Source organism: Rhinopithecus roxellana, chromosome 12 (genome assembly GCF_007565055.1).
Source record: "Rhinopithecus roxellana isolate Shanxi Qingling chromosome 12, ASM756505v1, whole genome shotgun sequence".
Lineage (NCBI taxonomy): Eukaryota > Metazoa > Chordata > Mammalia > Primates > Cercopithecidae > Rhinopithecus > Rhinopithecus roxellana.
In genome coordinates, this window is record NC_044560.1 from 122,647,304 (window position 1) to 122,672,638 (window position 25,335).

The 25,335-nt window shown below is 43.8% G+C and overlaps 1 protein-coding gene across 4 annotated transcripts in view; it reads left to right on the forward strand.

The window, feature by feature from the left end:
• The first annotated feature begins 585 nt into the window (after positions 1-585).
• Positions 586-25,335, forward strand: part of MAST2 (microtubule associated serine/threonine kinase 2) — a 257,689-nt gene continuing 232,939 nt past the window's right edge. For all 4 annotated transcript variants that reach the window (XM_030912620.1, XM_030912621.1, XM_030912622.1 and 1 more), the window contains exons 1-2: positions 586-1,061; positions 24,576-24,723. In XM_030912620.1, coding sequence (XP_030768480.1) covers positions 885-1,061; positions 24,576-24,723 — 325 coding nt within the window. In that variant the 5' untranslated portion in view covers positions 586-884. The remainder of the gene's footprint in view (positions 1,062-24,575; positions 24,724-25,335) is intronic.

Genomic DNA, 25,335 nt, shown 5'->3' on the forward strand with positions numbered 1-25,335 from the left:
TATAGGCGTTTCCACACTGTCTTACTGTCCGGAAAGAGCAAACACAGTGGAAAGGGACAGAAGAGCCAGAATTCCGTCTAGTTTGATCACTGATTTGCTGGGTGCATTTCACTTCGCCTCAGTGTCTTCATCTGTAGTATGAGAATGCTTAGATTTGCCTCCTAAGTGTAATGTGAGAATTAGGTGAGGGTTGGCAGGCACTAAATAAAAAGGCACGCATTAGCAGGCACTAAATAAAAAGGCACGCATTAGCCTTCTATTCATTAGTTGTGTTATTCTGTCTCCTTCCTGCTCCCGGCCCCTCTCTCCCTAGTTCCTTGAGGACACTGATCGACTCGAACTCATTTTTGGGTCCCCAGCACTGAGCCTGGCCCGGCAGTTTCATGAATGGATGAATGAAAGATTCAAAGGGAGTCCGCAGCCGCTGCCGGCGCGCCGAGAGCCCCGCCCCCTTCTGGTCCTCAGACTGCGCGCCAGGGCCACGGGCGGGTCCTTCGCGACCGTTCCCTGGCGCGTGCGCGGGAGGCGGCGCGCGGCCGGAGGTGGCGGGCGGACTCCCGGTGCGCGCGCGTGAGGGGCGGGGCCGGCCGGAGGCTGGCTGTAGGCAGGCGGCTGAGCCGGCGGCGGGTGGCCTGCCCAGCGTGTGCCGGGTGGGATAAGGCGAGGCGGCAGCGATGCTGTCTCTTCCGTGAGGAGCGCAGAGAAGGTCGCGGCGCCCGAGGCCCCAGAAGGCTCGAAGGCGCCGCTGGCTGGGGTTGGTGGCTTCGGGCGTCCGCCCGGCCATGGTGGCCGCGGGCGGTGGTTGGCGCGGCTGCGCTGCGGCCCGGGGCAGTGCGGGGCCGGGACAGTCGCGGCGCTGACGCCCGCGGGCCCCAGCTGCAGATATGAAGCGGAGCCGCTGCCGCGACCGACCGCAGCCGCCGCTGCCCGACCGCCGGGAGGATGGAGTTCAGCGGGCGGCGGAGCTGCCCCAGTCCTTGCCCCCTCGCCGGCGAGCGCCGCCCGGGAGGCAGCGGCTGGAGGAGCGGACGGGCCCCGCGGGGCCCGAGGGCAAGGAGCAGGTAGGGCGGGTTGGGATCCGGGCGGGGGAACCTGAATGGAAGCCGTGGGGGAGGGGATCTCCGGCGGGAGGACCCGGGCTGGAGCTTTGGAGGGGTGGGGTCTGAATAGTTACGGGGGAGGAGTGGGAGGTCTGGGGAGGCCGAGAAATGGGGAGTGGAGAAATGGAAGTGGTGGCCTGGGGTTGAATTGGAAATGGGGGAGTAGAAGAATGAAAAATTGGTGGTGCAGGAGGTAGTCAGGGGTTCTGGATGGGGCGAAAAGACGCTGGAATGTGGGCTGAGTGTGTGAGCTGCAACGAGTAGGCTTACTAAAGAGGCGTTGAGTTATCCATAGGAGTAAATAGTGTAAGATGGGGAAAGTCAGTTTGATATAGTGCTATCCTGTTTCCTAGAGGTTGTCCTTAAAATTGTAAAAACGGATGACACTCCCAAGCATTCTCTGATTTGGCTATCATTATACTTTTGTACCAGTGTGTTCACAATCATTGTTAAGGCTCTCTTTACCAACCATCTATTTCACAAGAAAACACTTGTGAAACACCTGCATGTGAGCAGTCTTAAGCCCAATTTTGTGAACAGAATTCGTAGATCTATGGTTTGCCTTCTAATTTTCCACTGAAAATACATTATTGGGAAAACACAGCAGCATACAAATATTCATGGAGTTTCTGAACAGGATGTATTTATATAATTTATTAGTCAAGAGTAGGTGTATTTATGAGTAGGGGATAAAGGTCAGTTTTATCAGGCAGGAGAAGCTGCCACTAATAGCGGTAGTAAGTTTAGTGAAACGATAATAAGTGATCCTTGGTCTTGTTGGATTTGCAGAAAAATGTCCTGTAGTAATGAACTCTAGTGACAGCTTTCCTTTTGTTCAGCTCTATTCGGAATCCTAGTGACTTAATCCTTGAATGTTTTAAGACTTCTTATAGGTCTTTTACCTCTTTTCTCTCAGATAATTAGCATTTTCCTTAGTCACTTTTTTTTTTTTTTTGAGACTAGTCACTATTTTTTTTTTGAGACGAAGTCTTGCTTTGTGGCCCCGGCAAGAGTGCAGTGGCGCTATTTCGACTCACTGCAACCTCCACCTCCTGGATTCAGGCGATTCTCCTGCCTCAGCCTCCCGAGTAACTGGGATTACAGGTGCCCATCACCATGCCCAGCTAATTTTTTTTGTATTTTTAGTAGAGACACGGTTTCACCATGTTGGCCAGGCTGGTCTCGAACTCCGACCTCAGGTAATCTGCCCGCCTCAGCCTCCCAAAGAGCTGGGATTACAGGCATGAGCCACTGTGCCTGGCCCTTTAGACGCTTTAAAAATTATATACCATGCTAGGTAGCCCTTGGACTTTTCCCCTGTTTTGTTCTTCCACCTCTTATTCCCCACTGAGCCCTGAGGAGACTGCACCATTGACCATCTCTGCCCCTGCTTCTAGCTGCTGAGCATTGTCCTCTTGCTGTAATTTACTCCCCCGTGTGCCTAATACTTGTCTTTTACATTCTCTACAGTATCATCTAGTCAAAACTTGTAAAATGAACTTGAAGTCCAGATCCTTTCCTGTCTCAGTATACCTGTCCAGTTGACCTTACTGCATATTTCATGGAAGAGTTCAAGATTACTTGATTTTTCCCTCCTCTTTATTTTTTGATTTTTGTGTTTACTTATCCTTAGCTTCGGGCTCAGAGAAAGAAGTATTCATCCTCCTCTCTGAGGCTAATTTCTCTACTTATGTCCTTGATTTCATCCTCTTTTGTTTGCCTTAGACCTTTGTCATTCTGTTTGTTTTATATCACAAATAAAAACAAAACAACATAATTTCCCTGAATTGTGTGACCTACCCAAACTACTTTGTTATCTCTTCTTCGTTTCCCCAGCAACCTTCTTGATAAATGAGTTTGTATTCAGTGTCTTAGCTTCCTTACCTTGTGTACATCCCTAATATGGTTTGGCTTCTTCACTTATACTTTCCCAAAACTGATGTCTTTAAGGTCACCAAAACCTTTTTTTGTGCGGGATTACTTTTTTATTGAGGTTTGACAAATCAAAGGTTCATTCAGTCCATGAAATATTACAGAATGGGTACCTGTATGATCACAACTCACATTAGGATGGAGAACATTCACAGTAGCCTGGAATGCTCCCTGTGCTTTCTCCTAGCACTACCCTTTTACAGATGTAACCTCCCTCACCACCTCTGTCACTATAGATTTGTTTTGAACTAATACTTCATGTAAATGGAATCATAGTCTACTCTTTTGTGACCAGATTCTTTCATTCAGATCATGTCTTGAGACTCATCCATGTTGTTGCTTGTAGAAACAGTTCTTTTTCATTGCTGTGTGATTTTCTATTGTGTGAATGTATTGTGATGGTTACTAAAACTTACTTTTCTTTTTGAGACAGGATCTCACTCAGGCTGGAGTCTAGTAGTGCAGTTATAGCTCACAGCATGAACTCCCGGGCTCAAGTGATCCTCTTCCCTCAGCCTCCCAAGTAGCTGGGACCACAGGCACATACCACCATGCCTGGTTAATTTTTTATTTTTCTTTTTATTTTTGAGACGAAGTCTTGCTCTTTCACCCAGGCTGGAGTGCAGTGGTGCATTCTCGACTTACTGCAACCTCTGCCTTCTGGGTTCAAGCAATTCTCCTGTCTCAGCCTCCCGAGTAGCTGGGATTATAGGCATGCACCACCATGCCTGGCTAATTTTGTATTTTTAGTGGAGATGGAGTTTTGCTCTGTTGGCCAGGCTAGTCACGAGCTCCTAACCTCAGATGATCTGCCCTCCCTGGCCTCCCAAAGTGCTGGGATTACAGGTCTGAGCTACCACAGCCTAATTTTTTATTTTTTGTAGAGGTGGTATCTTACCATGTTGCTCAGGCTAGCCTGGAACTCCTGGTCTCAAGTGATTCTCCCATCTTGACCTCCCAAAGTGCTGGGATTACAGGGATGAGTGCCTGGCTTGTTTTTCAAATTAGAATGTAATTCATGGCTACTTGTGAAAAGTTTTCATTGTAAAATAGTTACAGAGATAAATATGTATAAGTCCTGGGAACCTTTAAATTACTAAATCTGATAGTCTTTTCCTCTTGTCTGACCTCTGTGAACTGTGTGTCACTGTTGACTGTGTGTTCCTTGTTGACATTGTTTTCTTTTTTTCATATTATAATATCCATTCTGTTACTGCTTCTCTGACTGCTCTCTTGTGTGTCTTTGTCTGTTTTCTCTTCCTGTTCCCTAAATGTTCCTTGAGGACATGTCCTCTGTCCTTAGCTTGATCCTTTATTGGACTCTATTTAGTAGGCTCACCCTGTTTGTAGATGTTGAGGATGTAGAACAAGGGTCTGCAGTCCTCTTTATTTATGGCATTATGTCACAGAACATCCTTGTAAAGTGAGCTGAGTCTCTTTAGGTGTGACCTCTTTGCTTAGCTCTACATTTCCATTTTTGTGCTTAACATTTCCACCATAGACTCATCATTTGTGTTCTTAACATTTGTAATTTTTTTTTTTTTTTTTTTTTTTGAGCCAGGGTCTCACTTTGTTGCCCAGGCTGGAGTACAGTGGTGGGATCTCAGCTCACTGCAACCTTCGCCTCCCAGGCTCAAGTGATTCTCCTGCTTCAGCCTCCGCAGCAACTGGGATTACAGGCACCTGCTACCATGCCTGGCTAATTTTTGTATTTTTAGTAGAGACAGGGTTTCACCATGTTGGCCAGGCTGATCTCGAATCCTGACCTCAGGTGATCCACCTGCCTTGGCCTCCCAAAGTTCTGGGATTACAGGTGTGAGCCACTGTGCCTGGCCTAACATTTGTGATTTTTATAATTTGATAGTGACCTTGAAAGTTCATAATTTGTAATAATTTATGATTTTAAAAAGGCCAACATTTTCATTGTGTGTGTTGAGACTGGTTGAATTCTATTTATTTGGGTAGTAAAAGCCCAACTGATCAGCAAGCATCTACATCTCACACATACCTTTTTTTCCCTTTCTTATGACATGGAACAGTGTTTGTTATACTTTTTATTATACTGCTATTTAGGAATAAGTTCTAATCAGGATGTAGGACTTGGATCTCCAGAAGGTCAGTGGTTTACTGTATCATGAAAATAGAATAATTTCTCTGTTTGAAATGTGCTTCTCTCTGTATCTTTCCTTTTTGTCGTCAAACATGAAATTACATCCATGGCCTTTTTTTGTTGTTGTTTGAGATGGAGTCTCACTCTGTCGCCCAGGCTGGAGTGCAGTGGCCGGATCTCAGCTCACTGCAAGCTCTGCCTCCGGGGTTTACGCCATTCTCCCGCCTCAGCCTCCCGAGTAGCTGGGACTACAGGCGCCCGCCGCCACGCCCGGCTAGTTGTTTGTATTTTTTTAGTAGAGACGAGGTTTCACAGTGTTAGCCAGGATGGTCTTGATCTCCTGACCTTGTGATCCGCCCGTCTCGGCCTCCCAAGGTGCTGGGATTACAGGCTTGAGCCACCGCGCCCGTCCCTTTCCTCCTTATTGAACTTAACATTTCATAGACTATCCTAATTGTTCTTGCCCGTGTACCCTCAGCTTGTCTGTCTCTTTCCCCTCTGGCATACTGCCTGGCAAGACCCCAACCATGATTAAACCTACTCTGCCTACTCTGCACCTGTGTCTAAGCAGCTGAATGTGACTGCAGAAAAACACAACCATGCTAACATTAAATTAGTGATCATGAACCTCAAGGACTCTATCAGCACTGACAGTTAATCCTGTGACATTTCCCTTATCCATTCACTTTTCCACTCTTTTAAAAATATTAATTTTATTATTTTTAATTTTGATAGAGGCAGGGTCTCCCTGTGTTGCCCAGGCTGGTCTTGAAATCCTAGTCTCAAGGGATCCCCTCACCTTGGCCTCCCAAAGTGCTGGAATTACTGGTGTGAGCCACCACACGCAGCCAGCTTTTCCACTCAGAAATCATTGTTCAATCTTTATTTCTCCTCACGCTTCCAACACTCACTCTCTTCTTTTTTTTTTTTTTTTTGAGACGGAGTCTCGCTCTGTCACCCAGGCTGGCATGCAGTGGCCGGGTATCAGCTCACTACAAGCTCTGCCTCCCAGGTTTATGCCATTCTCCTGCCTCAGCCTCCCGAGTAGCTGGGACTATAGGCGCCCGCCACCTCGCCCGGCTAGTTTTTTTTTGTATTTTTTAGTAGAGACGGGGTTTCACTGAGTTAGCCAGGATGGTCTCGATCTCCTGACTTTGTGATCTGCCCGTCTCGGCCTCCCAAAGTGCTAGGATTACAGGCTTGAGCCACCGCGCCCGGCTACTCTTCTTTATGTCAGTTGATGTTCTTGGTTCCTTTTTCACTGAGGGGGAAAAAAAGACAAATCAGAAGATAACTTCCATAAGCTCCCATTACAAATGAATCAGCCTACCTGGATCTGTACCCATATTCTTTTTTTGCTTTCTTTCTTTTTTTTTTTTGAGACAGAATCCTGGCTCTGTCACCCAGGCTGGAGTGCGGTGGCGTGATCTTGGCTCACTGGAACGTCTGCCTACCTCCTGGGCTTAAAAGTTTTCTCCTGCCTCAGCCTCCCCAGTGGCTGGGAGGCGTGTGCCACCACACCCAGCTAATTTTTTGTGTTCTTTTAGTAGAGATGGGGTTTCACCGTGTTGGCCAGCTAATTACAGGTGTGCGCCACCATGCCCAGCTACTTTTTTGTATTCCTTTAGTAGAGACGGAGTTTTACCATGTTGGCCAGGCTGGTCTCGAACTCCTGACCTCAAGTGATCCGCCCACCTTGGCCTCCTCCCAAAGTGCTGGGATTACAGGTGTGAGCCACTGCGCCTGGCCTGTACACATATTCTTTGCCCTCTTGTTGCTGTGGGTAACCTATTTCTAATTCTATACAAGGCCAACCCCTACATCTTATTAAGAGTTTTATTTTTTGTCTGGGCATGGTGTCTCACGCCTGTAATCCCAGCACTTTGGGAGACCAAGGTGGGTGGATTGCTTGAGCCCAGGAGTTTGAGACAAACCTGGGCAACATGGTGAAATCCCGTCTCTACAAAAAATACAAAAATTATCTGGGTGTGGTGATGTACACTTGTAATCTCAGCTACTCGGTAGGATCGCCTGAGCCCAAGAGGTGGGGGTTGCAATGAGCCGAGATCGCGCCACTGCACTTCCGCTTGGGTGACAGAGTGAGTCCCTGTCTCAAAAAAAAAAAAAAAAAAAGGGAAAAGAAGTTTGTTTTGCAGTTATCCCTCCATACCTCTGTGTCATGAGTTTTTTTCTGTTATGTGATTCTTGTCAATTTACAAACGTACTATAATATTTCCCATCTTAAAAAATTGTCATTAACTTTATAACCCTCTCATTCATTCATTCGATTCAACAAGTTTTATTTTTTTTTGGGAGGGCAGGTATTGGGATTATAGCAGTGGAAAAGGCAGACAGATCCCTGCCTTCATGAAGTTTCTATTTTAGTGGGGGGAATTAGATAATAAAATAAATGAGCAAAATATTTAGTATATGTTGATGAATACTATGAAGAAAATAAAACGGGAGGGGAGATACAGAGTCACTGGAGATTATGGTTTTACATAGCTGGGTCAGGAAAGACATCTCTGAGAAGGGGATATTTGAGTAAAGACCTGAATTCAGGATGTGACAAAGAGAGCCATTTAAAGAGAGGCATTTAGATTATCTAAGGGAAGAGTGTACTGGGTAGAGGGAATAGCAAGTTGCCTAGATAGAAGCATACCTCCACCTCTGAGGTTCGTGTTTGAGGAACAGCAGGAGGCCAGTGTGGCTGGAGTGGGATAAGAAGAATAGTAGAAGAGCTCAGAAGGAAAGTTGGGTAGAGGAGAGCTGGATTGTGAAGAGTGATTGTAAAGGGTCTTAGAGGTTTAAGTATTTTAGTGATTACACTTGAATGAGATAGGAGGCTATTGGGGAGTTTTGAGCAGAGGAGTCACATGCTTCAACATTTTAATCTCTTTGGCTGCTCTATAGAGAATTGACTAAATGGGAATGTGGAAGCAGAGAGAACACTTGGGAGGCTATTGCAGTACGTCAGGCGAAAGAGCAATGGTATGAAGTAATTGTCTAAAAATAGGAGAGTGCTCCTCTTTATTTATTTATTTTTTGAGATGGAGTTTTGCTCTTGTCGCCCAGGCTGGAGTATAGTGGTGCGATCTCGGCTTATTGCAACCTCCGCCTCCTGGGTTCAGGAGATTCTCCTGCCTCAACCTTCTGAGTAGCCGGGATTAAAGGTACCCGCCACTGCGCCCAGCTAATTTTTGTATTCTTAGTAGAGACGGGGTTTCACCACGTTGGTCAGGCTGATCTCAAACTCTTGACCTCGTGCTCCACCCACCTCGGCCTCCCAAAGTGCTGCGATTATGGATATGAGCCACCACGCCTGGACTAGTGCTCCTCTTTATAACAGAACTCCTTAAAAGAGTTGTCTGTGTCTTCTTCTATTTCCTTTCCCTCTATTTTTTGTTTTGAGTCGGAATCTCGCTCTGTCGGCCAGACTGGAGTGCAGTGGTATGATCTTGGCTCACTGCAATCCCCACTTCTCAAGTTCAAGTGATTCTCATGCCTAGCCTTCCTAGTAGCCGGGATTACAGGCATGAGCCACCACGCCCAGCTAATCCTCCTCCCCTCCCCACCGATGCACTGTTGCCCAGGCTGGAGTGCAGTGGCACCATCCCAGCTCACTGCAAGCTCCGCCTCCCCGGTTCACGCCATTGTCCTGCCTCAGTCTCCCGAATAGCTGGGACTACAGGTGCCCCCACCACGCCTGGCTAATTTTTTTTTTTTTGTATTTTTAGTAGAGACGGGGTTTCACCATGTTAGCTGGGATGGTCTCAATCTCCTGACTTCGTGATCTGCCCGCCTTGGCCTCCCGAAGTGCTAGGATTACAGGTGCAAGCCACTGCGCCTGGCCCACACCCAGCTAATTTTTGTATTTTTAGTTGAGACGGAGTTTCACCATGTTGGCCAGGCTTGTCTCGAACTCCTGACCTCAAGTGATCCGCCTGTCTCGGCCTCCCAAAGTGCTAGGATTACAGGCATGGTCCGCCATGCCCGGCCTCCTTTCCCCCTATTCTTGAACCCATTCCAGTCGGCCTTTTCTCTTCCTTCTACTGATTGCCAAGGTTAGTGCCACATTGCCAGATCCAGGGGTCAGTTCTCAGTCTTCATCTCACTTAATCTATTGTATTTGACATGTTTGATCATTTCATCATTTGGCTTCAGGGATCATGCTCTCTTGATTTTCTTACTGTCTTGTTGGAAGAGTTTCTAAGGGTTCAGTCTTTATTCTGCTTCTACATCTGTTCCGCTTTGTGTGATTTCATCAGATTCTATTGCTTTACATTCCATCTGTGTGCTGACGACGCCTACACGTATTTCTCTGGGCTTGACCTTTCTCCTTTTATTTTTAAGACAGGATCTCCCTCTGTTGCCCAGGCTGGAGTGCAGTGGCATGAACATGGCTCACTGCAGCCTTGCCCTCCTGGGCTTAAGAGATCCTTCCACCTCAGCTCCCAAGTAGTTGGGACTATAGGTGCAGGCCACCGTGCCCAGGTAATTTTTATGTATTTTGTAGAGACAGGGTTTTGCCATGTTGCCCAGGCTGGTCTCGAACTCCTGGGCTGAAGCAATCCACTTGCCTCGGCCTTCCAAAGTGCTGGGCTTACAGGCATGAACCACTGGGCCTGGCCCTACTCCTATTTTTTTTTTTTTTTTCTTTTTCTTTTGACAGAGTTTTGCTCTTGTTGCCCAGGCTGGAGTGCAATGGCAGGATCTCGGCTCACTGCCATCTCTGCCTCCTGGGTTCAAGTGATTCTCCTGCATCAGCCTCTCGAATAGCTGGGATTACAGGCATGTGCCACCACGCCTGGCTAATTTTTATTTTTTAGTAGCGATTAGGTTTCTCCATGTTGGTGAGGCTGGTCTTGAACTCCTGACCTCAGGTGATCCGCCCGCCTTGGCTTCCCAAAGTGCTGGGATTATAGGTATCAGCCACTGTGCCTGGCCCTATTCCTATTTTTAATGGTGTGTGTAACATTTTCATTTGGATAGCTCAGAGACCTCTCAAACCTAATATGTCCAAAAATGAACTTTTGATTTTCATTTTCTAGTCTGCTGCTTCTCCAGTCTTCCTCACGTCAATGGATGGCACTACCATTTACTCATTTACCAGAACAAAACTGGAGGTTGTGTTTGATTTTTTTCTTAACCTCGCCTGTATTCAACATTCAGCCCCTCAGGTCTGTTTGCTGCTGCAGTTGTCCCTCAGTATCTCTGGGGGATTGAGTCCATGACCCCCTGCAGATACCAAACTCTGTGTATACTCAAGTTCTACCTATAAAATGTTATAGTATTTGCGTGTAACATATCCTTCCATATACTTTAAATAATCTCCAGATTATTTATAATACATAATACAATGTAAATGCTGTGTAAATAGCTGTTTTACTCTGTTGCTTAGGAAATAGTGACAAGAAAAAAAATCTATATATGTTCACTATAGATCCAACTATTCATTTTCTTTTTCTCTGAATACAGTCATGTTCTGCATAATTATGTTTTAGTCAGTGATGGATGATATATATGATGGGGGTCCCATAAGATTATTATTATTATCATTTTTTTTTTTTAAGACCGAGTCTTGCTCTGTTGCCCAGGCTGGAGTGCAGTGGTGTGATCTCAGCTCACTGGAGCCTCCACCTCCTGGGTTCAAGTGATTCTCCTGCCTCAGCCTCCCAAGTAGCTAGGATTACAGGCAGCTGCTACCACGCCCAGCTAATTTTTTTTTTTTGAGGTGAAGTCTCACTCTTGTCCCCCAGGCTGGAGTGCAGTGGCGCCATCTTGACTCACTGCAACCTCTGCCTCCTGGATTCAAACGATTCTCCTGCCTCAGCCTCCCAAGTAGCTGGGATTACAGGCTCCTGCCACCATACCTGGCTAATTTTTATATTTTTAGTAGAGATGGGGTTTCACCATGTTGGCCAGGCTGGTCTCGAACTTCCGATGTCAGGTGATCCGCCCACCTCGGCCTCCCAAAGTGCTGGGATTACAGGCATGAACCACTGCGCCTGGCCAGATTATTATTTTTTTATTAAATTTTTTTTGTTTTGTTTTAATAGAGATAAAGTCTTGCTGTGTTGCCCAGGCTGGTCTTGAACTCTTGGCCTCAAGAGTTCAAGTGATCCTTCTGCCTTGGCCTTCCAAAGTGTTGGGATTATAGGCATGAACTATTATGCCTGACTTCCCATAGGATAATAACAGAGTTGAACAATTTCTGTTGCCTAGTGACATCTAGCTATTACAACATTGTAGTGCAACACATTACATGTTCATGGTAATGCCTGTGTAAACAAACTTACTGCACTGCCAGTGGTATAAAAGTACAGTACATAGAGTTAGTGCATGCACAGCACATAATACCTAATGATGATAATAAACAACTATGTTACATGCTTATGTATTTACTGTATTATACTTTCTATTGTTATTTTAGAGTGTACCTCTACTATTAAGAAAAAAAGTTAACTGTAAAAAACCAGAAAAAGTAATCCTTTAGGGGTTGTCCACGGGAAGGCATTGTTACCATAGGAGATGACAGCTCCATGTCACCTCCATTATTGCTCCGTTATTGCCCCTGAATACCTTCTGATGGGACAAGATGTGGAGGTGGAAGACAGTGATATTGATAATCTCGACCCTGTGTAGGTCTAGGCTAGTGTGTATGTTTGTATCTTACTTTCTAACAAAACAGTTTAAAAAGTAAAAAAAGAAATTTTTTTAAATAGAAAAAAGCTTACAGAATAAGGATAATGAAAGAAAATATTTTGTATAATGTGTTTGTATTTTAAACTAAGTGTTATTACAGAAGAGGCAAAAAGTTTAAAAAGGCTGAGCATGGTGGCTCGTGTCTGTAATCTCAGTACTTTGGGAGGCTGAGGTGGGAGGATTGCTTGAGTCTAGGAGTTGGAGACCAGCCTAGGCAACATAGGAAGACTCTCTCTACAAAAAATGAAAAGATTAACTGGGTATGGCCCTTTGGGAGGCCCAGGTGAGTGGATCACGAGGTCAGGAGATGGAGACCATCCTGGCTAACACAGTGAAACCCCGTCTCTACTAAAAATACACAAAATTAGCCAGGCGTTGTAGTGGGTGCCTGTAGTCCCAGCTACTCGGGATGTTGAGGCAGGAGAATGTCATGAACCCGGGAGACGGAGCTTGCAGTGAGCTGAGATTGCGCCACTGCACTCCAGCCTGGGTGACAGAGTGAGACTCCGTCTCAAAAAAAAAAAAGAAAAAAAATTAGCTGGGTGTGGTGGCTCATGCCTGTGGTCCTAGCTATGTAAGGGGCTAAGGCAGAAGAATGGCTTGAGTGCAGGAGTTAGAGGCTGCACTGAGCTGTGATTGTGCCACCATACGCCAGCCTTGGCAGTAGAATGACACCCTTTTTAAAAAATTAAAAAGTCTATGAAGTAAAAAATTACAGTAAGCTAAGGTTAATTTATTATTAAAGAAAAATATTTATTTTATTTTATTTTTTATTTTATTTTTGAGACGGAGTCTTTTTGATGCTCAGGCTGGAGTGCAGTGGCGCGATCTTGGCTCACTGCAACCTCCGCCTTCCGAGTTCAATAATTCTCCTGCCTTCGTCTCCCGAGTAGCTGGCATTATGGGCGCCTGCTACCATGCCCGGCTAATTTTTGTATTTTTATTACAGACAGGGTTTCACCATGTTAGTCGGGGTGGTCTTGAACTCCTGACCTCAGGTGATCCACCCGCCTCACCCTCCCAAAGTGCTGGGATTACAGGCGTGAGCCACCTCACCCGGCCTAAAGAAAGAAAAATATTTTAAAATAAACTTACTGGCCAGGCATGGTGGCTCACGCCTATGATCCCAGCACTCTGGGGAGGCCGAGGCAGGCGTATCACCTGAGGTCAGGAGTTTGGGACCAGCCTGGCAAACACGGCAAAAACCCGTCTCTACTAAAAATACAAAAATTAGCCCAGCATGGTGGCACATGCCTGTAGTTCCAGCTACTTGGGAGCTGAGGCAGGAGAATTGCTTGATCCTGGGAGGTGGAGGTTGCAGTGAGCCAGGATCACGCCATTGCACTCCATCCTGGGCGACAAGAGCGAAACTCTCAAAAATAAAAAGAAAAAGATATCTTGACCTTTGATTTGTTGGTGTTATTAAACTGTTCTCTTATTTTACTCAGCTTGAAAGGACGCTTTAATTTGTGCATTTTCCCCTTCAGGGAAACTGTTATGGATTTCTTTATTAAGTAACTGGCTTAGACTCCCTAGGTTTTTGAATGTAATAAAGAACAAATTCACCCCAAGGGAACCGTGTGTTAAAACTCTGTGATACCATCTTAGTTGTACCAGCTTTAGTGTAGGTTCCTTAAGGGCGAACCTGAATAGTAGATGCATATATCCTTTAACCATTAATTTGTTGGAGATTAATAAGCTACATAGTTTCTCTGCCATTCTTTCAGCAAAGCAGAAGTAATATAGTTTTGCCAGATCTCCTTTTTTTTTTTTTTGAAACAGAGTCTCACGCTGTCTCCCAGTCTGGAGTGCAATGGCGTGATCTCGGTTCACTGCAACCTCTGCCTCCCAGGTTCAAGTGATTCTCCTGTCTCAGCCTCCTGAGTAGCTAGGACTACAGGCAAGCACCACCACACCCAGCTAATTTTTATATTTTTAGTAGAGATGGGGTTTCACCATGTTGGCCAGGCTGGTCTTGAACTCCTGACCTTAGGTAATCTGCTCGCTATAGCCTCCCTAAGTGCTGGGATTACAGGTGTGAGCCACCACGCCCGGCCAGACTTTCTATCTGTTAGGCTTTCAGGAATGTTTTGAAAAGCAGAGGATTTAGGAATAGTTGTTAATAGTTTTTTTTTTGTTTTGTTTTTCTTTAAGTCCTTAAGTTATTTCATAGCATTGTTACCAAGGTGATTTTGTTTAAGTGACCCAGGAACATTTAAGTTCTACCTTTAACCAGTTAGAGAAAGTGTTACTTTGTGACTAGCTCAGTCTTTGGTCTTTTACATTAAAGAACATTACTTGCTGTAACTGATTCAGAAGGACTCCTCAATTGAGGCGCTTCCATTTTCTACACGTGGCTTCCAAGGTCACCTGAGGAAAGTGGAGGATGGGCCAATCCTAGAAATGGATTAATCACTTCTACTCCTATTCCATTGCCAGAACTCAGTTTCAGGGCCATGCCTAACTACTGGAGGGCTGGGAAATGTCATGTGGCCTGTGCCCAGGAGGAAGGTGAGTCATGCTTGGTCAACATCTAGCTAGTCCCTGCCGCAGATCTCAAACCCCAATGTAGTCCTTAGCTTAGAACTATACAGAAATCCATTTATTTTGGTTATGGACACCCTGGAACCATAGCCTCCTTTTTTCCCTTCTAGACCCACAGTGTTTTGGGTTATAACAATTTTGAATGCAAGTAAAGGCCTTTTTCCTAATCACAGAAGGAGATCTGGAAAAGCTTGTCTGCAGCCTGTGGCAGAGGTAGTCTCTGGCAACCCGAAGAAAGGCAGCTAGGTACAGAGAGAGAGAGAGAGACTTCATTTGGGAGAAAGGGAATAAAACAAGAGTTTCTGCCTGGTAATCCTGAGAATTGTTGCGGATCTTACCCAGGACAACCAAAATTCGCAGCTGTGAATCTGCAAGAACCATAGCGTTACTGGGCTTAGGGAACCTCCTAAGCAGATAAGGCTGTAGTGACCAAAAACTTAGATTGGAACACCCAAGTCTCTTCAAATACCTGGAAAGTCTTCCCAAGAATAACAGATGCAAACAAGCCCAGATTGTAAAGACTACAATATATATTTAACTCTTCAATGCCCAGATACTGACAAATACCCACAAGCATTAAGACTATCCAGGAAGCCGGGCGCGGTGGCTCAAGCCTGTAATCCCAGCACTTTGGGAGGCCGAGACGGGCGGATCACGAGGTCAGGAGATAGAGACCATCCTGGCTAATACGGTGAAACCCCGTCTCTACTAAAAAATACAAAAAAAACTAGCCGGGCGAGGTGGCGAGCGCCTGTAGTCCCAGCTACTCGGGAGGCTGAGGCAGGAGAATGGCGTAAACCCGGGAGGCGGAGCTTGCAGTGAGCTGAGATCTGGCCACTGCACTCCAGCCTGGGCAACAGAGCAAGACTCCGTCTCAAAAAAAAAAAAAAAAAAAGACTATCCAGGAAAACACAACATGACCAAATAAACTAAGTAAGGTACCAGGAACCAATCCTGGAGAGACAGAGATACATGACCTTTCAGACAGAGAATTCAGAATACCTGTTTTGAAGAAATTCAAAGAAATTCAGGATAACACAGATAAAGAAATCAGAAACCTTTCAGGTAACTTCAGCAAAGAAACGGAAATAATTAAAAAGAATCAAGCTGAAATTCTGGAGTTGAAAAATGCAGTTGATATCCTGAAGATTGCATCGGAGTCCTTCAATAGCAGAACTGATTAAGCAGAAGAAATAATTTATTTATTTATTTTTTGAGATGGAGTCTCACTCTGTCACCCAGGCTAGAGTGCAGTGGCGCAATCTCGGTTGACTGCAACCTCTGCCTTCCAGGTTCAAGCGATTCTTCTGGCTCAGCCTCCCAAGTAGCCGGGATTGCAGGTGTGTGCCACCACGCCTGGCTAATTTTTTGTGTTTTAATAGAGATGGGGTTTCACCGTGTCAGCCAGGATGGTCTCAATCTCCTAACGTCATGATCTACCTGCCTCGGCCTCATAAAGTGTTGGGATCACAGGCGTGAGCCACCGCGCCTGGCCCCAGAGGAAAGAATTAGCTTGAAGACAGGCTATTTGAAAATACACAGCCAGAAGAGACAGAAGAAGAAAAAGATAAAAAGGAATAAAGCATGCCTACAAGATCTAGAAAATAGCCTCCAAAGGGCAAATCTAAGAGTTAGTGGCCTTAAAGAGGAGGTAGAGATATAGGGGTAGAAAGTTTATCGAAATGAATAACAATAGAGAACTTCCCAAACTTAGAGAAAGATTTCTATATTCAAGTGTAAGGTTCTAGAACGCCAAGCAGATTTAGCCCAAAGAAGACTATCTCAAGGCATTTAATAATCAAACTTCTAAAGGTAAAAGATGAAGATCCAAAAAGCAGTAAGAGAAAAAACACAAATAACATACAATGGAGCTTTAATATGTCTGGGACCAGACTTTTCAGAGGAGACCTCTTACAGGCCAAGAGAGAGTGGCATGACATATTTAAAGTGCTGATGGAAACAACTTTTACCCTAGAATAGTATGTCCGGTGAAAATATTCTTCAAACATGAAGGAGAAATAATGACTTTACAGGACAGAAGCTGAGTAATTTCATCAACACCAGACCTGTCCCACAGAAATGCTAAAGGGAGTTCTTCAATCTGAAAGAAAAGGATGTTAATGAGCAATAAGAAATTATCTGAAGGCCGGGCACAGGGGCTCACTTTGGGAGGCACTTTGGGAGGCCGAGGAAGGTGGATCATGAGATCAGGAGATTGAGACCATCCTGACTAACACAGTGAAACCCCATCTCTACTAAAAATACAAAAAAATTAGCCAGGCGTGGTGGCAGGTGCCTGTGGTCCCAGCTACTCGGGAGGCTGAGGCAGGAGAATGGCGTGAACCTGGGAGGCAGAACTTGCAATGAGCCAAGATTGCGCCACTGCGCTCCAGCATGGGTGACAGAGCAAGATTCTGTCTCAAAAAAAAAAAAAAAAAGAAATCATCTGAAGGTACAAAACTGGTAATAGTAAGTACACAGAAAAACAGAGAATACTGTATTAATAACAATAATTACGGTGTATAAACTACTCATATGAAAAGATGAATTGATCAAGAATAATAGCTACAACAAACTTTTCCAGACGTAGACAGTATGGTATTAGGTTGTTGCAAAACTAATTGTGGTTTTGGACCGTGAATTTTAAATCATTATAACTAGGCTCAAACGCATCTTTATTAATCAAAATAGAAGCCATTACAATCAACACATTTTTGCCAATGAGAAATGTTTCTTTGTTCTTGTTGTGTAAAAATCCATGCTTTGGGATTTGACGACCTCTTGGAAAGAATTTTCTGCATCCTGCTGGTCATGGAAACGTTTTCTCTGCAAAACGTTGTCGAGATGCTTGAAGAAGTGGTGGTTGGTGAGAGGTTAGGTGAATATGGCGGGAGGGAAAACTTCGTAGCCCAATTTGTTCACCTGTTGAAGCTTGGTTGTGTGATGTGCAGTTGGGTGTTGTTGTGGAGAATTGGGTCCTTTTTGTTGACCAGTGCCGGCGTCAGATGTTGCAGTTTTTAGTGCATCCCATTGAGATTTCTGAGCATACTTCTCAGATGTTATGGTTTCACTGGGGTTCAGGAAGCTGTAGTGGATCGAACTGACAGCAGACCACCAAACAGTGACCGTGACCTTTATTTGGTGCAAGATTGGCTTTGGGAGGTGCTTTGGAGCTTCTTAGTCCAGCCACTGAGCTGGTTGTCGCAGGTTGTCGTATAAAGTCCACTTTTCCTTGCATGTCGCAGTGTGATCGAGAAATGGTTTGTTGTTCTGTAGAATAAGAGAAGACGACACTTCAAAATGATTTTTATTGTCACTCAGCTTATGAGGCACCCACTTAACGAGCTTTTTCACCTTTTCAATTTGCTTCAAATGTTGAACGACTGTAGGATGGTCGATGTTGAGTTCTTCGGCAGCTTTTCGTGTAGTTCTAAGAGGATCACCTTCGATGATTGCTCACAATTGGTCGTTGTCAACTTCCAGTGGTTGGCCACTATACTCCTCATCTTCAAGGCTAGTCTCCTTTGCAAAACTTCTTGAACCATCACTGCACTGTATGGTTTTTAGCCATTCCTGGCCAAATGCATTGTTGATGTTGTGAGTTGTCTCCTCTGCTTTACGACCTATTTTGAACTTACTCAAAAATTGCTCAAATTTGCTTTTTATCTAACTTCATTTCCATAGTCTAAAACATAAAATAAACAGCAAGTAAATAAGTTGCTAGCCAAAAAGCATAAAACAAAAAATGCACATTAAAATGATGTATAATATAATGACATTTATTTAAGAATGTATTCTAAGACCGGACACAGTGGCTCATGCCTGTAATCCCAGCACTTTGGGAGGCTGAGGTGGGTGGATCACCAGAGTTCAGGAGTTTGAGACCAGCCTGACCAACATGGTGAAACCTTGTCTCTACTAAAAATACAAAATTAGCTGGGCATGGTGGCACACACCTGTAATCCCAGCTACTCGGGAGGCTGAGGCAGGAGAATCGCTTGAACCTAGGAGGCGGAGGTTGCAGTGAGCTGAGATCACGCCATTGCACTCCAGACTGGGCAACAAGAGTAAAAGTCTGTCTCAACAACAACAAAAAAAAGTATTCCAATATCAAATGACAAATTCCAACTGTGCAAACACTGCAATTATGTTTGCACCAACCTAATAGTACTGGAAGTCTTAACTATGGTAATTAGACAAGAAAAAGAAATAAAGTATCCAAATTGGAAAAGAAGTCAAATTATCCTTATTTGCAGATGATATGATCTTATATTTGGCAAAAGCTAAAGACTTCACCAAAACTGTTAGAACTGGTAAATTCAGTAAAGTTGCAGGTTCAAAAATGAACACACAGAGATCAGTAGTGTTTCTGTATGCCAACAGTGAACAATCTGAAAAAAATCCAGAAAGTGACCCCATTTACAATAGTTACAAATGAAATACCTAGGAATTAACCAAAGAGATGAAAGATCTCTATAATGAAAACTATTAAACACTGATGCAAGAAACTGAAGAGGACATTAAAAAAATGAAAAGATACTTCATGTTCATGGGTTGAAAAAAATCAATATTAAAATGTCCATAGGGTCGGGCGTGGTGGCTCAAGCCTGTAATCCCAGCACTTTGGGAGGCCGAGATGGGCGGATCACGAGGTCAGGAGATCGAGACCATCCTGGCTAACATAGTGAAACCCCGTCTCTACTAAAAAATACAAAAAACTAGCCGGGCGAAGTGGCGGGTACCTGTAGTCCCAGCTACTCAGGAGGCTGAGGCAGGAGAATGGCATAAACCCAGGAGGCAGAGCTTGCAGTGAGCTGAGATCCGGCCACTGCACTCCAGCCTGGGCAACAGAGCAAGACTCTGTCTCAAAAAAAAAAAAAAAAAAAAAAAATGTCCATAGTACCCAAAGCAATCTACAGATTCAATACAATCCATATTCAAAATACAAATGACATTCTCCACAGAAATAGAAAAAACAATTCTAAAATTTATGTGAAACCACAGAGGACTCAGAATAGCCACAGCTATCTTCAACATAAAGAAGAAAACTGGATAAATCACATTACCTGACTTGAAATTATACTAGAAAGCTATGGTAACCAAAACAGCATGGTACTGATGTAAAAACAAACATAGACCAGTGGAACAGAATAGAGAACCCATTAATAAATCCATACATTTACAGTGAACTGGTTTTTGACAGAGGTGCCAGGAACATACTTTGGCAAAAGGACAGTCTGTACAATAAATGGTTCTCGGAAAACTGGAAATCTGCATGCAGATAGCTACATGCAGAAGAGTGAAGCTAGATCCCTATCTCTTACTATATACAAAAATCAAATCAAAATGTATTAAAGATTTAAATCTTTTTTTTTTTTTTTTTTGAGGCGGAGTCTCGCTCTGTCGCCCAGACTGTAGTGCAGTGTTGCAATCTCGGCTCACTGCAAGCTCCGCCTCCCGGGTTCACGCCATTCTCCTGCCTCAGCCTCCCAAGTAGCTGGGACTACAGGCGCCCGCCACCTTGCCCGGCTAGTTTTTTGTATTTTTAGTAGAGACGGGGTTTCACCATGTTAGCCAGGATGGTCTCGATCTCCTGACCTCGTGATCCGCCCGTCTCGGCCTCCCAAAGTGCTGGGATTACAGGCTTGAGCCACCGCGCCCGGCCAAAGATTTAAATCTTAAACTTCAGACTCTGAAACTACTAAAAGAAAACTTTGGGGAAACTTGCCAGGATATCAGTTTGGGCAAAAATTTATTGAGCAATAAATACCCCATATGCACAGGCAACCAAAGCAAAACTGGATCAAGGGGATCTTTTCTCACTTCCTTTTGTATGTGTTTTTTAGAATTTTTCTTTTTTTGGTTGCTATGGGGATTACATGTAACATACTAAATTTATAATAGTCTAGTTTGAAATGGTACCAGTTTAACTTCAGTAGTATACAAAAACTTTATTCCTGTATAGCTCCATTTCCTTGATATGTTGTTTTATGGCAGATTACATCTTTATTCATTGTGTGCTGAATATCATAGATTTAAAATTTTTGTTATGCTTTTGTCTTTTAAGTCATATAGGGAAAAAAAGTGGAGTTAAAAAACAAAAATAGATTAATACTGGCTATGATATTTATCCATATAGTTACCTTTGCTGGGGATCTTTTATTTTATTTTATTTTTTGAGACGGAGTCTCGCTGTGTCACCCAGGCTGGAGTGTAGTGGCCGGATCTCAGCTCACTGCAAGCTCCGCCTCCCAGGTTCATGCCATTCTCCTGGCTCAGCCTCCCGAGTAGCTGGGACTACAGGCGCCCGCCACCTCGCCCGGCTAGTTTTTTGTATTTTTTAGTAGAGACGGGGTTTCACCGTGTTCGCCAGGATGGTCTCGATCTCCTGACCTCGGAATCCACCCGTCGCGGCCTCCCAAAGTGCTGGGATTACAGGCTTGAGCCACCGCGCCCGGCCCTTGCTGGGGATCTTTATATTTTTTTTTTTGGATCTTCATTTTTTCAGATGGCTTTAAGTTTCTGTTTCGTGTTCTTTCATTTCAACTTGAAGATGCCTTTTAGGATTTGATGTAGAACAGATGTAGTGGTGATGGACTCTGCTTTTTTTTTTTCTTAAATCTGAAAATGTCTCGATTTCTCTCTCTCTCTCTCTCTTTTTTTTTTTTTTTTGAACCAAAGTCTTCTCTGTTGCCCAGGCTGGCGTGTTGCCCAGGCTGGAGTGTAGTGGTGCGATCTTGGCTCACTGCAGCGCTGACCTCCTGGGCTCAAGCAATTTTCTTGCCTCATCCTCCTGAATAGCTGGGACTACAGGCATATGTTACCATGCCTGGCTAACTTTTTTGTGTTTTGCAGAGAAAGGGTTTCGCTGTGTTCCCCAGGCTGGTCTCAAACTCCTGGGCTCAAGCGATCTGCCTGCCTTGGCCTCTCAAAGTGTTAGGATTACAGGTGTGAGCCACTGCACCCAGCCTTGATTTTTTCCTCATTTTTGAAGGACAGTTATGCTCAAGATAGAATTCTATATGTCATCCTACCCACTTCTGGACTCCACAGTTCTGATGAGATATGAGCTGTTTGTCTGACTGAGGATCCCCTGTATTTGACAGGTTGCTTTTCTCTTGGTGCTTTGAATATTCTTTCTTTGCCATTGGCTTTGACAGTTTGGTTATCATGTGTCTCCATATGAACCTTTTTGAATTTAATCTGCTTAGAAGTCACGGAACTTTTTGGATGTATGGATTTGTATCTGTTATCACATTTGGGAAGTTTTGGTATGTTATTTCTTCTTCTTCTTTTTTTTTTGATACAGAGTCTCGCTGTGTTAGCTAGGTTGGAGTGCAGTGGCAGGATCTTGGCTTGCTGCAACCTCTGCCTCTTGGGTTCAAGTGATGCTTGTGCCTCAGCCTCCTGAGTAGCTGGAACTACAGGCATGCACCACCATGCCAGCTGATTTTTGTATTTTTATTAGAGATGAGGTTTCACCGTGTTGGCCAGGCTGGTCTCAAACTCCTAACCTCATGATCTGCCCGCCTTGGCCTCCCAAAGTGTTGGGATTACAGGCTTGAGCCACGGTGCCCGGCCTCTTCACATGTTCTTACTGCCCTCTTCTCTTCTGGAATTACCATATTCATATATTGTTTCACTGTTTTTTTGTTTGTTTGTTTGTTTGTTTGGCAACAGAATCTTGAGTGCAGTGGCGTGATCTCAGCTCATTGCAACCTCCGCCTCCCAGGTTCATGCGATTCTTGTGCCTCAGCCTCCTGAGTAGCTGGGATTACAGGCACGTGCCATCATGCCCAGCTAATTTTTGTATTTTTAGTAGAGATGGGGTTTTGCCATGTTGGCCAGGCTGGTCTTGAACTCTTGACCTCAAGTGATCTGCTCACCTCAGCCTCCCAGAGTTCTGAGATTACAGGCATGAGCCACCGTGCCTATTTTCAGTGTTTTAATGTTGATGCTGCTTAGTGGGTATGTTCAATTTGTGAAAATTCATTGAGTTCTCTGCTTAGGTATGTATACTTTTCTAAAATGAGTAATATAGTTCAGTAAAAGTTAAAAATCCTAGCTGAAAAGTTCAAATTGCATATTTAATTTATATTTCCTTTCCTTTGCTAGGTTTCGACTCAAAGAGACTTGCAATAAGAAGGGTTGTGATCCTCTCTTTCTTTTCTCCTCTCCTCTGTTTTCTGGTTTCTTTCCTTTGGTGTCTTGTGGGAGGGAATAGGGAGATTGAAAAGTATATGTATTACTCTTAATTGGTACTGATCTAATTCTTTCTTGATTGTTCTTTTTCTGGCCAAGATGGATTATTCATCCATATAGTGTAGCAGGCATCCAAATGCTGGTTCTCCCATGCAGCTGGTTCTAAGTTTTTTTGAGATAGGATCTTTTCCTCTCCACATTGCCTTCATAGAGGATATCCACTTTAGCTTGATGTCTTCCAAGGCCTCCTCAGTTCTCTCTACCTAGAGCTTCTTGCTATGCTTGTCACCTTTGTGAGTGGCCAACCCTCTTTAATGGGTTACCAGCATTAGTCCAAGCTCTGCTTGCTTCCCTGGTTTCTCCTTGATCCATAGGTACTGTTTCTTTCTTGACATGCCAAATAGTGCAAATACAAGCTGTTCCCTTGCTGCCTTCTGTTTTTGCATTAAGTTCTATTTCCCGTTCCCCCTGTCTCACTGCTCACTCCTACTACAGTTAGGTGCCTGGACACATCGGTTGTTTGATTCAGTGCCTCAATATCCTCCTTTATCCTTTTATTCACTTACCACCATGTTTTGAAATTGTCTTTTTCTTCTTTTCAGGTATTTTTCTTCACCAACTTCACTCTTCTTTTATGTTTGGGCATTTGTAAGTCATGTTTTGACTGGTCACCACCAACCAGTATTAGTACTTTCCAATTTTTTTCAACTCACTAATCACAGTATATAACTGTATAGAATTTGTTTTCTTTCTGTTTTTTTTTTTTTAAAATCTTAGAGAACTGGAAATTTCCTCCTTTTTTGCCCCTTGTGGCTTTTAGTATTGCTGTGGTGCCAGTTACTTGAAGCTTGTTTTTCAAATGGCAGGTGACATGGGGTCATTTATTCTCTTTTTTTTTTGAGACGGAGTCTTGTTCTGTTGTCCAGGTTAGAGTGCAGTGATGCGATCTTGGCTCACTGCAGCCTCCGCCTCCTGGGTTCAAGCAATTCTCTGTCTCAGCCTCCCAAGTAAGCTGGGGTTACAGGCGCCCGCCACCACGCCGGACTAATTTTTGTATTTTTAGTAGAGATGGGGTTTCATCATCTTGGCCAGTCTGGTCTTGAACTCCTGACCTCGTGATCCACCCGCCTCAGCCTCCCAAAGTGCTGGGATTACAGGCGTGAACTACTGCACCCGGGCCAGTTATTCTCTTATGGTTCTTGTCTCTGTACTGTCTAGATCAGTTTGATGTGTTACTTATCTGTATTTGTTATAGCTTCCTTCGTTGACATATAATAGATATACCTCATTGGGCTTATTTTTTTCAAAAGTTTCTTATTTATTATAATACTCCTGATTGGATGTTGGCTTAAAAATGTCTACATGTTGATGATATTGTTGGATACTGCCTACTGAATGAGGAGAAAGAGGCGTTGGAGTGGAATGGGAAGGTTCTGTCAATGTTTCGTATTACCTGTAGTTTTTCATAGTATTTTTATACTTTTTCTTTGAAAACCTGTATTTTGCTCCTCTTATAGGCATATAAAGAAAGCTCTAAGATTAATTTTAGCATTGATTGAATGTTAGAGATATTTCTAACTTTGTATATTAGGTAAAGTCTACCATTTAATGATTTTTTTAAAACTAAAATATGCTTTTCTTTATTGGATATAGGAAGGGTATGAATAAAAGGAGAAACATAAATAAAGTTAACTAAGAAGTGTACTCATTATGAATAATATATCTGGTCAAAATGTCTGTCATCCCATGACCTTTCTCACCTATTTTTCCTTTGGCATTTTGTAATCAATATCCTGTGTCCTTTACAGCATACCCAGCTTTTAAAAAACTAAGAAATATGTTTCTGGTTTTAGCTATTGAGGGGGAAGTATAATATGTTGGCAGTTTTAAATTGTAGTGAATGTTGTAGAGATGTTTAATATAAAGTTTTTATACTTCAGAGCAGATATTAAAGACTCATGTTTTACTCTTTCTCTTTGAAGGATGTGGTAACTGGACTTAGTCCCCTGCTCTTCAGGAAACTCAGTAATCCTGACATATTTTCATCCACTGGAAAAGTTAAACTTCAGCGACAACTGAGTCAGGATGATTGTAAGTTATGGAGAGGAAACCTGGCCAGCTCTCTGTCGGGTAAATATCTATCTGATTTTGTTTTTTTAAGAAATGTGAGACTGTGTGGTCAATATTTAAGGGTATGTTAATTGACGTGGCATCTTGACAGTTTCTTCTCTGGTAGTAGTCCTGTATAGAACACTTATGGTAAGGCTGTCTTCCTCTCCTTACTTCTTCCTCATGGAATCTCTGATTGCTAACCTGCAGGACCTGATAGGTATTTCTTGGTTGATCACCACTACTGGTCACTCTCTCTTATTCTGATTTTTGCTCTCTGCCCATTTCTGTAGACTTTACATTCTTTGCTGCTCTAGATTTTCTTTTTTTCTTCATTCTCAAAACCTAAAACTCATAGTGGCCTCTCTACCTCCTTCAAAGAAAAGACACCTAAAAAATTCAGGGGGAAAAATTATACGAAGAAGTCGCAGTACAAAAGGAAGCAATTACATTGTGCATTGTGGCATAATTCTTTTCTTTTCTTTTTTTTTTGAGATGGAGTCTCGCTCTGTAGCCCAGGCTGGAGTGCAGTGGTGCGATCTTGGCTCACTGCAAGCTCCGCCTCCCAAGTTCATGCTATTCTCCTGCCTCAGCCTCCCGAGTAGCTGGGACTACAGGCGTCTGCCACCACAC